At 42.3% G+C, this 14638-nt stretch overlaps 1 protein-coding gene across 5 annotated transcripts in view; it reads left to right on the forward strand.

Moving 5' to 3' along the window:
- The window catches only part of rgs12a (regulator of G protein signaling 12a), a 39279-nt gene that overhangs the window by 16642 nt on the left and 7999 nt on the right, over window positions 1-14638 (forward strand). For 2 of the 5 annotated variants that reach the window (XM_029454856.1, XM_029454855.1), the window contains exons 4-18: window positions 1524-1676; window positions 4833-4854; window positions 6780-6949; window positions 7944-8036; window positions 8438-8581; window positions 9781-9963; window positions 10084-10231; window positions 11087-11184; window positions 11432-11617; window positions 11881-11954; window positions 12519-12645; window positions 13120-13216; window positions 13471-13529; window positions 14021-14132; window positions 14352-14638. The exon at window positions 14352-14638 is cut by the window's right edge and continues 277 nt beyond it. In XM_029454856.1, coding sequence (XP_029310716.1) covers window positions 1524-1676; window positions 4833-4854; window positions 6780-6949; window positions 7944-8036; window positions 8438-8581; window positions 9781-9963; window positions 10084-10231; window positions 11087-11184; window positions 11432-11617; window positions 11881-11954; window positions 12519-12645; window positions 13120-13216; window positions 13471-13529; window positions 14021-14132; window positions 14352-14638 — 1953 coding nt within the window. Of the gene's footprint in view, window positions 1-714; window positions 847-1523; window positions 1677-4832; window positions 4855-6779; window positions 6950-7943; window positions 8037-8437; window positions 8582-9780; window positions 9964-10083; window positions 10232-11086; window positions 11185-11431; window positions 11618-11880; window positions 11955-12518; window positions 12646-13119; window positions 13217-13470; window positions 13530-14020; window positions 14133-14351 lie in introns of those variants that run through there. The other 3 variants (XM_029454857.1, XM_029454860.1, XM_029454858.1) reach the window with 2 other exon arrangements.

Here is a 14638-nt window from a genome sequence, read left to right on the forward strand (position 1 = left end):
TGTGGAGGCACAGTGCTGCAGCGGAGACGAGGAGCGATGCCAGAATAAGTGTTTTTTTTCCTCTCTTTTTGCCGGTACATGAGCAAAATTGCTCGCAGAAAACACCAATTGACATGATGAACGTTGATGGAGTAAGAATGTTACTCTGTGACGGCGGATAATGAAGCTCAAGAGTTCAACTCGTGGGCTCCCAAACTTTTTGATTTTGATTTTAACAAAATGAATCTGGTTTCCATTTAAACTGACTGGAAGAGAGAAGTGCCCCAACTGGAAACAAAAGAGGGAGGAAGGCCAGTGTGGTTTTGACATGGCCTGTGTGTGTGTGTGTGTGTGTGTTTGTGTGTGTGTGTGTGTGTGTGTGTGTGTGTGTGTGTGTGTGTGTGTGTGTGTGTGTGTGTGTGTGTGTGTTTTGTAAGGGGAATAAATAAGGGGGGTTTAATTCATCTGATTCCTTCATGCCGCTGTGGCAGAGGCTGTATGTATTGTCAGTCGCGTTGTCATGGCAACAGCTGCGGAGTAAGGAAATCTTTCTTTCCTCCCTCACACCCCCCCTCCTCCTCTTCGTCTCTCTTTCTGTCCAGTACCTTGTCAAATGTATTCCTCTCTCTCTCTCTCTCTCTCTCTCTCTCTCTCTCTCTCTCTCTCTCTCTCTCTCTCTCCCTCTCCCTCCCGCTCTTCCCCTCTCCGACTTGTACAGACACGGTTTGCAGAGTTTTGGGTGGGGAATGTTCAGGTATGCGTTCGCACACACACATAATCTGTCTGTGTGCTGCTGGTGTAGCAGACTAGGGAACAATGAGTCTCAAAAAGAGACTTTCCTTCAAGAGGACCTGGAACTTCAACACTGTAAGTAAACTGTGGTTTGCCAAGCGAGCCTCCTCTTCCTCCTCCGTATGAAGCGGGGAGACTCCTTTTTTTGTTCAGTCAGCTGCTTTTCTCATTAATTTCCCTCTTTGTCGCTCGCCTCGCGCCCACTCTCAGAAACAGCTGTTTGAAGCGGCGGGGACTCGTGGCTGTTTGTTTGCAGGGTGCTAGAATCAGCGTTGACTTTTGCAAAAAGTTTACTTTCTTCTTATCTGACTGTGGTGACGCGCGAACATGGTACATCTCAAACCCGTTTTTGAGGGAAGGAACATGCCTAAGCAAGCCCAAAAGATCCAAAAAGAAATCACTTTGTAAAAGATCAGAATCACACTCTGTGAGACGTGTTAACGGGTGTGAATGTGGCTCGTCCTACACCTGATTTTAACTCTGTTAAAAGTGTGTTTTTGTTGCGGCGGCTCACTTCAGATCACACATAAATATGTCTTGATGGGGATCATCTACGTTTCTTTCGGCATGTGGTGTCTCGGGACGCCAGACTGTGCGGCGTGGGGGCTGTACCACAGTAAAGCTAGGGGAACGTTTTCCAACTGGGGAGCCTAATCCTGCTCCATTTGGAGCCAGGGTACTCGCTGTGACTTGAATTGTGATTTTTGACTATTTAGTTTGAAAACAACCTAACGTGAGCCGCTTTTCAGAAGGATTCCAGCTTGGAAATCGGATCTCTGCAATTCAGCCTTTTTAAAAGAAAAGGATCAAAGAGGGTCTGTAGTACCGCAGAGCCACCCACGGTGGCTCAGATCGTCACCAGAGGTGTCAACAAGAGGAAGGGGGAGTGTGGACAAGAGGTGATGGTATGTCTGGTTCATCACTTTAGCCTCACTGTAGGGAACTTGTGGGCAAGGAAGTAATGTAGTTGTGTGTGTGTGTGTGTGTGTGTGTGTGTGTGTGTGTGTGTGTGTGTGTGTGTGTGTGTGTGTGTGTGTGTGTGTGTGTGTGTGTGTGTGTGTGTGTGTGTGTGTGTGTGTGTGTGTGTGTGTGTGTGTGTGTGTGTGGTCTAACCCCTGCAGCCTCATACATATATACAAACATGCACACACCATCCTCTGTATATTTGCCAGGTCAACTTTTAAAAGTGTGATGCGTGATTTATTAAGTAATTTAGTTTGAAAGTACTTCATTAGTTTATGTGCAAATAATTTACCAAAAACACTTTTTTTGATAATGCATTTATGTTTTAGGTCATCGTGCAACGTTTTTCAAATGCGAGGGTTTGTTACTTTTCTCAGTTTTCTATCATTGTAATCTAGATGTCTTTATGTTGTGGACTGTTGGGCAAACAATTAATCCCTATAATCCTATGCCGGTACAATGTTCTGCTATATGTTATGTGCAATTAGTCACACTTGTAGCAGGATTTTGCAACATTTCCATACACACTTAAGTCTACTTACGCAACTTATGACATATGTCATCAAAAATAATTCCCCTCTGACGTGAGCATGCTATAAAGATGAGATATATCATCTACTGTGTGTGTCAAGAGGACAGTCATTATGATTTATTGTAACTCTCCCACTCGTTTCATAACTGTGGATAAGAGGAAATTCCACTTACAAGAAGTAATTTTAGAAGTAAAATCTCTCCATTTAGGCTTTAAAAGTAGTGTTGACTCCCAAATAATTAATACAAATGAATATACAAATTCACAATCCCAACGTTTCACCAAAGTTTACGTCACATTGTGCGATGTCTGTCTCGTTCTTTAAATTGACCACACTCTCTATATATTTAAGGTTTAGCTGTTTTTAGACCCAAAAGGGACAGACAGATGGAGTGGGTGTTCTCTTTTTTCTGTTTCGGATTCATGTTGGTCCTCTTCCTACGTCCGCCCATGATTACTGTACACATGCTAGCCACCACAGAAGAAGTGGCTTTTGGGTGTTGACTATATGGGTTTGGACTGAGCAGCAGCAGAGTTGTAAAGAGGCTGTGACAGACAATTAGTGGTTAAGTGGTCTTTGTCTGATAGAGCTTTTACATGTGGTCAATCCCAAAAATGGAACCAAGCGTCACGTCAGTGCACATGACCGCGGTTCCATCCCCTGCCTTCAGACGGCATCAAGAAAAGCTATGAAGAATGGGCTGGTCCACAATATGTCTGAGCTTATTCTATGGCTGGTTTAATTGAGCTGAACACTACTAATTAAGTTCACAGCCAATTTAAAAATGATACTTTGACTAAAGTTATACAGGAAAATGACACCATATTCTATATATATATATAGATATATATATCTATATATATATAGATATATATATATCTATATATAGATATATATATATTAAAAATGTTTTTAGGCGATAAATTGTCCCACAAATAGTCATTTTAAGTTAATCTAATGCCACTGATGTAATGATAATATTGTAGCATAATAATAATAATAATAATAATAATAATAATAATAATAATAATAATAATAATACAAGTACACAGTTTCAAAGAGCAATGAACTTTTAATTCTTCAGAATAATTAGACATTGGAATTAGAATGAATTATTATTATTTCTTATATCCTAAATAAATAAAACTAAATAAAACCACACAACCAAAAAACTTAATTAAATGGACTTTAGTGCTCTGTTATTGCGCAGACATTGCACATTTGTTAACAAAGTTTATTTTATTGTTACTGTTTATTCTGGCATTGTGTTGCCTAAAAATGTTGGTGACATTCTTATGTAAAGAAACACACGTGTAAACACAACGGGCAATATGGAGGATGTTGTCATGTCCATATATCGTACAATAAATCGATTACATAATAATCGAGGACACGTTCCATATATAGTACATTAAGTCAATTGCGTAAAAAAATAAAATCCATATATATCGTACGCTAAGTCGACATCGTGACAGGCCTAATCATCAGGGAGCATACGTTTAGTTATTTTAATTGTGTTGTAATGTTGCAGCTATATAGTCCAGTATTATGCAATTCCACTAAAGTACAAACTGCATTTACTCCTCACACCATGGAACGAGCCTGGCAATAAGAGCCTTGTTTAGACTTATTATCCGCCTTGGATATTCACACTTTGAAGTGGCAGCTCAGAAAACACTCTTCTGGAAATAGTCTCCCCTTTTTCAGATGAATCCTCCAACGCACCAATTTTCCGAGTGTTCTTGGACCAAACCCCGAAGATGCGCCTCTCATATCCTCCCCTGCAATTAAATATATTTGCGACAGCAGCTTGGGCTTTAAAATCTCTCTTTTATTAGCCGCTCCGAAATGATGCTAACAGATTTTTTTAAGAGAAGCCCAATGCTGAGACAGTGATTTTTTTCAAATTGAAGTATTGCCATGTAAATATTTGTTGATCCATCATAAGATCAGACACGGGGGGTGTTTTATGCAGCATTATTCCCTTTTGCTATAATTACACCAAAGTATGGAAAGTTGTCCCAATTAAATTTCCATGCCCACCAAGGATGCTTTTGCTGTTTGCCCTTTATTCAGGGTCATCTACACATGCATACAGCAGCCATTCCTTGGATTAGCAAGTGAAAAGAGGGGCATTATGTCCTGTGATGGCCTCTCAAGTAGCTCTGTCTTGATGAGCGCTGATCTTTGTGACTGCAGTTAGCAGGAATGCACACATTTAAGGCTGTGTAGTGTGTGTGTGTGTGTGTGTGTGTGTGTGTGTGTGTGTGTGTGTGTGTGAGGGTGATATAAAATAGAAGGGTGGTTCCTGGTTTGGAGGTGTGAACAGCTGTGTGTGGTAGAGGCCTGGAGTCCACCCTCCTTACAAATTAATGGTCTTGTGTAAGGTCTCAAGAGCCAACCCTTTCCCAGTAGCACACACTCTCACTTACAAACCACAAAGACACACACCTCAGAGCAACTGGTGGGATGCCCGAAGGAACGCTGCTATCTTCAGTCTCTGGTCTCGGCACAGGAGGTCAAGAGTGCGGCTTTTCATTAATGTCTCTCTTTGTTCTCTTTCAGTCTGCTGCTTCCTCAGATGGTGGTGAGTACAATTCTTTACTACTACTTTTAAACACTATGCTGTAGGAATCTAAACATGATCATTGTTCTGAAATGTAGAATAATGGTGCCAGATATGTAAGCAAAACTCTTTAAAATTCAATCACAAGAGTAACGCGATTTTTAAGCCGTTTCCTTAATCATCCTTTTTCACTAACTCAACAAAAACGTTCTGATCTTGACCATCTTGCACTGCTTTTGCTTTTGCTTTTGTTTTGTTTTCATATTTTCTGCGCTTCCCTCAACGCAGAGCTTTGTAGTGAGCTCAATAAAAGGGTCTAATAGAAAGACTTAGTGAGGGTGATGTAGTCACTGCAGGCAGCAGGCCTCATTAACAGAGGATGTTTGCCCAGCGTGTTTTGGGTTACAGTCGGGACTAGCGTGCCCTGCCGTCTGGTCCTCCCTTTCATAGCAGTTTTTAATAACGTTCGCTAACAGGCGGTGGTGAGGAGTGCAGCTCGGCTCTTTTCACTGGATGCATGGCTGTTTGCTTTCTAAAGCCATCTCATTAACTGAGCAGCACACAATGTGGTGAACGCGTCTCCCAAAGCCTCAGTCATAATACAGTAAACCGAGTCCAAACAAATGGCTTGTCAGCAAACAGACAGGGACTTTCAGTGGCACGGAGGGGGGGGGTTCTCAGATTGTCGCACTTAACATAAGTTAATTTAGTTTAGTTGCAAAAACACTAGCATCTACTGTATGTGTTAAAAGGTCATGTAGAGGCCACCTTAGTCATAATATGAAAAACCTCCCTGTGAGGTCGTTAGTGATGTCATGTACTGTTTACGGTGCTTTTATTTCGCCACAGTTAAAGTACGCATAATTGTAAACCCACCCTACTTCCTGTGCAGGCGTATTGGGAAGATGAAGATACGCTTACTTGACCCCGCTAACATTTCGGTTCTCAACAGCAAAGATACACTGTTAATACCAGTTGGCTCTCACCAGAGTCACCCTTTTTTGTGTTTTTGTGTTTTTACTGTGCGCTCCCTGCCTGCTCGGCCCACAGCTCTAAAGTGGCCATCTGATGCCATGATAGCAGGTACTGCGAGGGCCGAAGCCCCTACTTTAGTTGACCAACAGCTCCCCACCTCCTCTCCCTCTTTGTGTCCCCTTTTAATCACCCCACGTCTCCTCTCTTTCTTCTTCTTTTATTCCGTTCCCCTCTCTCCTCACTGCCCCCTCTTTGCTCCTCGCTTACCGACTGAGTGACATCTGCTGTTTCTCCAGCGCAATCAGATCTGTTAAGCCTTGTGTCCCACACTTCCCACATGACATATTTTGTACATTGTCTCTATGGTGTAACATTCACCAGTGAGACGTGTAGCAAACGTTACAGTAAAGAGCCATTGTCTTTCCTTTTTCAAACCCCTTGACGTTTACCTTTTGTACAGTCTAAACCATTCTCCGTTTGTAATGGCTGCAGATGTAGGGCACCTTTTGTCTCCCTGCTGTGTCTAGATCACTTTATGGCAAGTTCTTCCCTCTCTTAACTCCCAACAGGATAAAGACTTTTATTAAGACTTTGTTAGACTTATTTGTCTTTCCCTTTTCCTGAAATTCCCCTACTCTGAAGGAAATAGCTGAAAAGTGTTATGTGTAGTAGTTGCCATTAGTTTAAAAAAAGCACTAGAACCCTGATAATGTTCCAGTGTTAAAGATGTGCCGTTTAAAGCACTTTACAAAATTACAGAGGGCCTTTTTTGAAGATGTGTATCAATACAAAAAAAGATTTTGTGATTTAATGAACTCTTAGTCCTCTCTAAAAGGGACAAAGGCCAACAGGAATATTTAGAAGGTTGAAATTGCACACAGGATTATAGCTCTAACCTTCCCTCTGGCTGGAATTACCCTTTAACATCAGAGCCCTCTAACCTTTGGCACTGTTCTTCCTCTGTCCTGCAGACCATAGTGGCATCCAGTTGCCGGGATGCTGCAGCCAGACCAGCCTAAACAGTAATGGCAGTCTTCCAGGAGCAGGCAGCCTTCGAGGGGTTCCGGAGCAGCGAGTGGCGAGCTGGGCTGCCTGCTTCGAACGCCTCCTTCAGGATCCAGTGGGTGTACGATACTTCTCGGTAAGAAAACACAAAAAGTTTCGTAAATTGATTGAATCCCATTAAGTGGGTGAGCAGTGAGGCTGTTCGGATTTGTATCTACACTGTGGGCTAAGAACCTGTTGAATTAAGTTTCACTTTCGTTAACATTGGTTAGGGCATATGTGTTGCATTCATGTGGTGTCGGAATAATTGTAAAAGTGAAGTTCAGATGGGGAAAATTCAGGCCCCCTCAATTCGGGACGACAACTCGGACACGGATCTCAACGTGGTGTTGAGACGCTCCGTGTTGTTTCCACATAATGACTTAAAGCTCATGAACACACCATAGTCGGAATGGCGATTTTCCAAGGAGCATGTGAATGCACCATCGGCCTTGGCGGAGGTCTGCACTCCCAAGTGCTATTCTAGTTTCATTCTATTTATTATTGAAGCCTTGTTTTGATTTCATGGCATGTTATTTGAGAAGGAAATTAAACTACAATATATTTGACAAATATTCTCTTTAGTTTTACACTTTTACTTCGTCGACCATTATGACATAAGAACTGACATAAAAAGTGCTTTGGCATGTCAGACCACCTTCGTGCATTTGCCAAACATTGGAGAATTTTTTTCTTTTTATAACAAATCCTAGGTTTAGATTTGGAATAGATTCAAGTTTAGAACCAGTTCTCAATATCCAACCGTACTCGGTACAGGCACCTCATGTATATTACCTCCCACATAAAAGATGTGTCTGTTGAATTTAGCCTACAACACCTTCAGAAGGCTCAACATTAAAGCTCTGGCGTCCCGGAACCACCTCGCTCCTCACCCTCCCTCGGCACTAATCAGAGCTGCACTGTGCGCCTACACTATCCTGCGCCTACACCGATCTTGTTCACAACATTTCACCCAATAATTTCTTTCCCTCACTACTGGTGGGCTCAACAACAGCAGCACAGGGACGATGAGACAGAATGATCACCAGTTTGAGATCATATAGAAACTCTTGTTCTGTTTGTTTCCAAAGGAATTTCTCAAGAAAGAATTCAGTGAGGAGAATATCTTGTTCTGGCAGGCCTGTGAATACTTCAGTCATGTCCCTGCAACTGATAAAAAGCAGGTAAGTTCACAGTGTGAAGCAAATCCCATTTCTAAACACTGATTTGGAAAAGTTCCAAACTTATTTGTCTGATATCCACGGAAAACAAAATAAAGTCTATGTGTGAGCTCTCGTCACAGATTAAATATCAAGTGATTCTTTTTTCCTTTTATCAAATTAGATAATAATGAAAATAATTTTGCGTAGAAGAAGTTTTTGATTCTCAGTTCTGACCCCTCAAATGTATCTTGAGACCCCTTTGTGGGTCCCGACCCCCAGGTTTGGAACCACTATCAATGATGCTTATATCATTTTTTATGCAAAATATAGTAACGAAGAATAAGAATGGGAAGACGCGTAGCAACATCATTTTCTACAAATGTTTTTTGACACACGGCATCATCAAACCCTCTCTCCTGTAGTTGTCCCAAAGAGCCGGAGAGATCTACAACAGTTTCCTGTCCAGCAAGGCCACCATGCCGATCAACATCGACAGCCAAGCCCAGCTGGCTGATGACGTCCTCACCTCCCCGCGGCCCGACATGTTCAAGACTCAGCAGCTACAGGTAACGACAAGAGAGCGGTAGTAGTAGTAGTAGTAGTAGTAGTAGTAGTAGTGGTGGTGGTGGTGGTGGTGGTGGTGAGCTCATCCCTTAAAGCACCACTCTATTGGTTGGCAGGTCATTTGTTGCTTCGACAGTTATTTAAATATTTACTGTCTTTTTTTTTTTTTGGGATGTACTGAATAGTTCTAATCTTCAACGCTTCATTCATAACGTTGATATTTTCTTAATAATGTTTTTGTTGCATGTCTATTCATTGTGTTTATACCCGGTAGAACCGACCCTAATGCACAGTTGCAGATAAAGATTACGCTCCACTAATATTATTAATATGAAACTATTTGTAGAATTACAAGCGGTGGCTGCGTAGGATTGATTCCGACTCGTGTGATCCAAACAGTTCCAATAACTCCAGAGCGTTGTTAAGTCCAAATCTATTGGAAAAAGAAAGACGTAATCATTTTCCAAAATTCACAACATGTTTTTATCTAATGAAATATTCTGCTTAAATACATAATTGTTGGCGTTTATCCTTTCAAAAACAATATTTGAACTTGACGCACACTGACGAGTTAAAGAAAGTTGATTTAATACAAAAATGAAATGTAATCCGACGAAGCACTTTATTCAAACGGAGGACTTGTTTGAGGATTATATTTAGGGTGATGACATTTAAATAGAAATGACATTCGGTACAGTCCTAATCTGTGGTTAATTTTCTCTAATTTAAACTATTAACTTGTTCCGTATCAACACTGAAGATCAAGGCATATTTCTTGACAGTAGGGGGGGGGGGGGGGTTTGTTCTCATCTAGCCTTTAGTCGCTGTGCATAAGCATATTGGGTTTTTTCGGTGGCCATCTGGGTTTGTTTACGAAAGGGCTCTGAGCCTTTACCAGAGAGATAAACACAAACTGATATACACCCACAGAGAATCTAGTGCGTACTGCACACACAGACACGTGGACATGCAGTCAGAGATCTGTGTGTTTCTATGTTGGCACACCCGCATGTTAAAATGTTGAGACACCTGTCATAACATCAGCCGTAACCACATGTTAACACCGGTACTTTCTTCTCTCTTGTTTTCTGTCTGGGTTTAATTTTCTCTTCCTCGCTCTTTCATTTTTGAGCCTACGTGCCTCTTTGTGTCGTCTCACCTCACTAACTGTTGTTCTTACTTACCGACACCACACCTACAGATCTTCAACCTGATGAAGTTTGACAGTTATTCGCGATTCCTCAAGTCCTCCCTTTACCAAGAGTGCATGCGTGCTGAGGTGGATGGCCGACCCCTGCCGGACCCATACCAGATTCCCTGCAGTCCTGCGCCCTCGAAACACAGCGCCAGCTCTGACCGCTCCTCCCTCTCCACTCCGAAAAAGGTGCCACTATTGCTTCTTTTTTTAAGCTGTGTCGCTGCAACCGGTCATGGAAATACAACATTCCTTCCCATCAGTCGAGTTACAGCAGGTACAATATTGTTTTTGTTCTCCAACCAACAGGAGGCTAGAAAGCAGAGGTCAGGGAGGTCACTGAATGAAGAAAGCAAGGACGAGAGCGCCGACAAGAAGCGCGGCTTCTTCTCGTGGTCCCGCAACAGGAGCTTTGGGAAGGGCCCAAAGAAGAAGGACATAGGAGACATTAACCTTGGTAAGAAATTGATAAACAAGCGTGTTGCATTCTGGTGACAGAGATCCCCCACAGTTGAAAGCTTTTTGCAACACACAAACTTCCAAAGTGCTGATGTGTCCTTGAAAAAGACACCAATTTGTTGCCAGCTCTAGGGTTGCCATGAGCTACTTGCGGGGGAGGAATGTAGAAACACAGCTGCCCCGCAGTACTCAAAGTATTACACAGCACTGGTACACAAAACATGCTTGTTGCAAAGCTGGCAGTTATCCACAAAGGGCCAATGTTCTAAAAGGTGGCAAAATACCAAAAGGAGGTTGATATGATGGTGTAACTTTTATTTGGGATTTTGATTATTATAATATGAAACTATGGCTTTTTGTCAACGCTGTAAGTTGGCCCCTCCTCCCAGGCTAAACGAGGGTTGCCGTTATTTATTATTATTAAAAAAGATTGTTTATAAATAGTTTTTGTTTTCCTACTCTATTTCTTTTTTTAAGTTTGTCTTATTTTGAAAGGTCTTTTTTTTAGACCGGCAAACTTAGTGAAATATATACTTCATTCCTCATTTTAATACCAAATATAGAACAATCTTTTCTATTTTTCTTCTTCTTGCTAAATTAAATCTAATGTGCATTTCACATAAATGTCTTCACTGTAATGAAACCCCTACTGTTTATTCACAAACATCTCCTTTGATGACATACCCATACCCATTTTGTGATGTAAAGCTAAGATCACAAATCAAAAACATTGTTATTAGTCATGCTATAGCTTCATGCTGTCTTGGTGTTACATATCATAAGTGTCATTTAATGCAAGTAGTGCGCTAATGTCTCGGCATGAATTCATTATCTTCTGTTTGCTTTTGTGCAGACTACTGGGGCAGTAATGGGCGGAGGGAGTCCCAGGGCTCCTTGTCGTCCGGTACCAGTCTGGAGATGGCTACTTCCTGCTCTGCTGGGAAGATTGAGGTAAGATTCCTCTGGACAGATCACTGTGGCAACACAGAGCCCAGTGTCTGGTAAAGCCATCGTAATAGAGCAAAGTTGTTGTTTTTTAATTGTCAGGCCCACTCATTTGTTCATAGTTGGCACAAATATAGAAAATCGCTACAATTACAACTGCATCTATGTATAAGTAACACTTGAAAAGCGTAATCCAGTCCTTGTTAAATTAAGCCTTTTGCATCTTTGTTTTCTTCCAATCTTGTACCTGTAGTCTGATAATCGCCACTCGGTCTGGGAGCGTTCCCCCAAACATTGCAGCGTGGTGCTGCCCGACGGATCCTGCTCTCCTATCAGTCTTCGGCCCGGTGCCTCCATAAGGGAAGTCCTCCAGGATCTCTGTCACAGCATTAGCGTCAACATCGCTGCGGTTGACCTCTTCCTGGTGGGAGGGGAGAAGGTGAGGCGAGGCAAACAATTTACACAAATGCTAAAAAAAAACATCTGCCGCTAATAGATCAAAGAGCAGAAACACCGCTGCAGGCGCTTCTTGAATGAACGGACTCTGGGAGTTACAGAGTGACTACACGACCAAAGTGAATTGAAAAGATTGCAGGACAATTAAAAAGGACAATCAGCCTTTTTAAAGCATGTAGTGTCTTGGGTTTGTTTATTGGAGCTTTATTTGTTGCTAATGTGTCGTTTCTTTTTCTTTTCTCGTAGCCTTTGGTGTTGGACCAAGACTGCATGACCCTCAGCTCACGGGACTTGAGAGTGGAGAAGCGGACCTTGTTTAGGTATAAATTTAAAGTTTGCTTTTGATTTGTCTTTTCGAACATTTTATTCACAGTGTATTTGCATACATATTAAAACAAGGCAGACAAGAAATACCTAACCCAGGTAATCAAGTACAAGTATTCTTATAATAGTATTAATAATTATATTATTGTTATTATTATTATTATTATTATTAATAATTCCAAAAAAAGTAAATGAAAACAACATTAATAATACTATGATTAATTAATTAATCATATAATCAATCAATTAATAATTATTATTATAAAGCCTGTGCCTTCGGAAAAAAAAAAAAAATATATATATATATATATATATATTAATAGTAAAAAAAAACACTTCATTATTTACTATTTTCACTACTCATGTAGAAAAGGGTACAGGGGTGAGTTGTATAACGAAGAAGGAGTTCCATTGATCCTTGATATTTCTTCTTAAAAGGCCCATCAGTTCCTGTGGGGGTGGGGGGGCTGAGTCAGATCTCCATAGTTTCAAAATGCATCTCTTGGCAATACTTTTTATGTCTGTGCTGACATTTAATTGTGCTCTTTCTCTGCTCCTAGATTGGACCTGGTGCCCATTAACCGGTCTGTGGGTCTTAAAGCCAAACCTACCAAACCCGTCACTGAGGTCCTGCGTCCCGTGGTGGCCAAATATGGCCTCCACCTCAGCGATCTTGTGGCCAAAATAGTAAGTTGTGGCTACAATACCTTAATCTTTTGTTTTTTGTTTTAAGCTCGTGTGTGTGTGTGTGTGTGTGTGTGTGTGTGTGTGTGTGTGTCCGTCCAGGCAGCAGTGTGTGACAGTGCCACAGGGTGGAGTATCATGGTTAGGGGAGGGAAGCGACCGCATCCTTTTTCCATCTCTACACGGTGGTTAGCACTCTGACTCAGCCCAGCCTCCGAAGACGGAGCGCCAGGGCTATAATTAAGAATGACGACACTCTTCAAACATGCCAACTCTTCACTCCTCCCCTAAAGCCCCTGCCAGAATTATGTATTTTTAGTCCCGTGGGGTTTTTCTGGCATTATTATACAGTAGACTGAAAGATTGTAAGGATGTAAATTTAGCAAAAGGCTTGTGAACTCGAGCTTCAGCCAAGAGAAGTTGTAAGATTATTTAGATTTAACGTGGTTGAACATCAAATTGTTCTGTTTGTTTTAGAGCGGAGAAACTGAGCCTTTGGACCTAGGTGCCCCCATATCGAGTTTAGATGGCCTGCGAGTTGTTCTGGAGCGGATCGACCCAGCTTCAGGGAAAGGTAAGGCCATCAAACACCAATCGTCCAATATTTAATACTAAATAAGAACTTAACTTACTTATTATTAACTTGATCAGAGAAGTTGTTTTCCCCATTTGAACCTGTTAAGAAAAACACAAGACATGTAACCGCTAATTGTACATCATGTTCACCTGTTGATTAACCACCTTATAGTGAATATATTCAAGTTTTAAAGAGCGGCTCTCTCATGTCCACCGTGTCCGCTCATCTCACATGTCTCTCTTTTCAAACAGACAAATCCAAGGCTTCCTCCCTAAAGAACCACCCTCCATCCAGGAGTTTTTCTGCTGCAGTAAGTACTCACGACTCGTTTATTCTCACGCCAAACATGTTGCTTTACAAAGTCCAGATGTGGTGTTTCTTCCTCTTCTACTGCTTCACTGCTTCTGCAACATTCAAGCGTCATTTATCAGTGGTCCACATTAATCCTCATTAACATTTGTACAGTCTTTGACGAGCTTTACATCGCTGTGCATTTCCTGGCTCGCTTGTATTCTTCGCCCTAACACCGCCCGTGGCTGACTCTCTTGCGCACGTCTTCCATGCTTGAGTTGTTGCACCGTCTGTAGGCAGATAGCGCTCGGCATAGATCGTAGCAAGGTCCGATTTACGCTCAGAGCCGACAGACGGACAAGGCTTATCATTACATTGGGCTCTCGTTAAATCTGGACATACTGCTCAGTAGGGTTCTTGGCAGCTCATGCTCAGCCTCCCACCCTTACGCCCCCTCCCCATCCCCACCCCATCCCCTAACAGAGTGCATTGTTATTGTTGCATCTGCAGGGAGATGAGAGGTCAACACCAAAGGACTTTTCTGTGAAAACAAGTGGACCAGACTCAGCACTCCCAGGGGAAAAGAGAAAACAGAAAAAGATTAATATAGATGAAGCTGAAGGTAAATCCCTCTTTTCCTTCTTTCTCTCTTTTTGTTTTTGACTTTTTGGTGGATTGTTCTTAGCTTTGCTTTGCCTCAGGACTAACTGATATCTTTGGCAGCTCTGGAGGGTTGTGAGGCTGCTACGCTGCATGTTAAATCTCCTAAACTAATATTTTCTTCCAGGTACCCGTTCACAGAGTTTAAGTGAGAGAACTTGTTCGATCTGTTTTTTTGCAGAATTCTTTGAGCTGCTGAGCCGGGCGCAGAGCACCCGAGCCAACGACCAGCGCGGACTCCTGCGCAAAGAAGACCTGGTGCTTCCCGACTTCCTGCGCCTGACCCCAGCCATCTCCTCCTGCTCCGTCTCCTCGAACCTGGCCTGCTCCACTCCTGACTCCATGAAACACAGCCGGGAGAACGGCGTCTCCTCCCGGGGGGCCCTCACCGCCAGCCTCCGTTCGGAGAGCCTGGACTCCTCCCTCAGCTCCAGCGCCAATGGACACTCGGCGACCAGGCGGTGCTTG

The sequence above is a fragment of the Cottoperca gobio genome, chromosome 18 (genome assembly GCF_900634415.1).
Source record: "Cottoperca gobio chromosome 18, fCotGob3.1, whole genome shotgun sequence".
NCBI classification, from domain to species: Eukaryota; Metazoa; Chordata; class Actinopteri; order Perciformes; family Bovichtidae; genus Cottoperca; species Cottoperca gobio.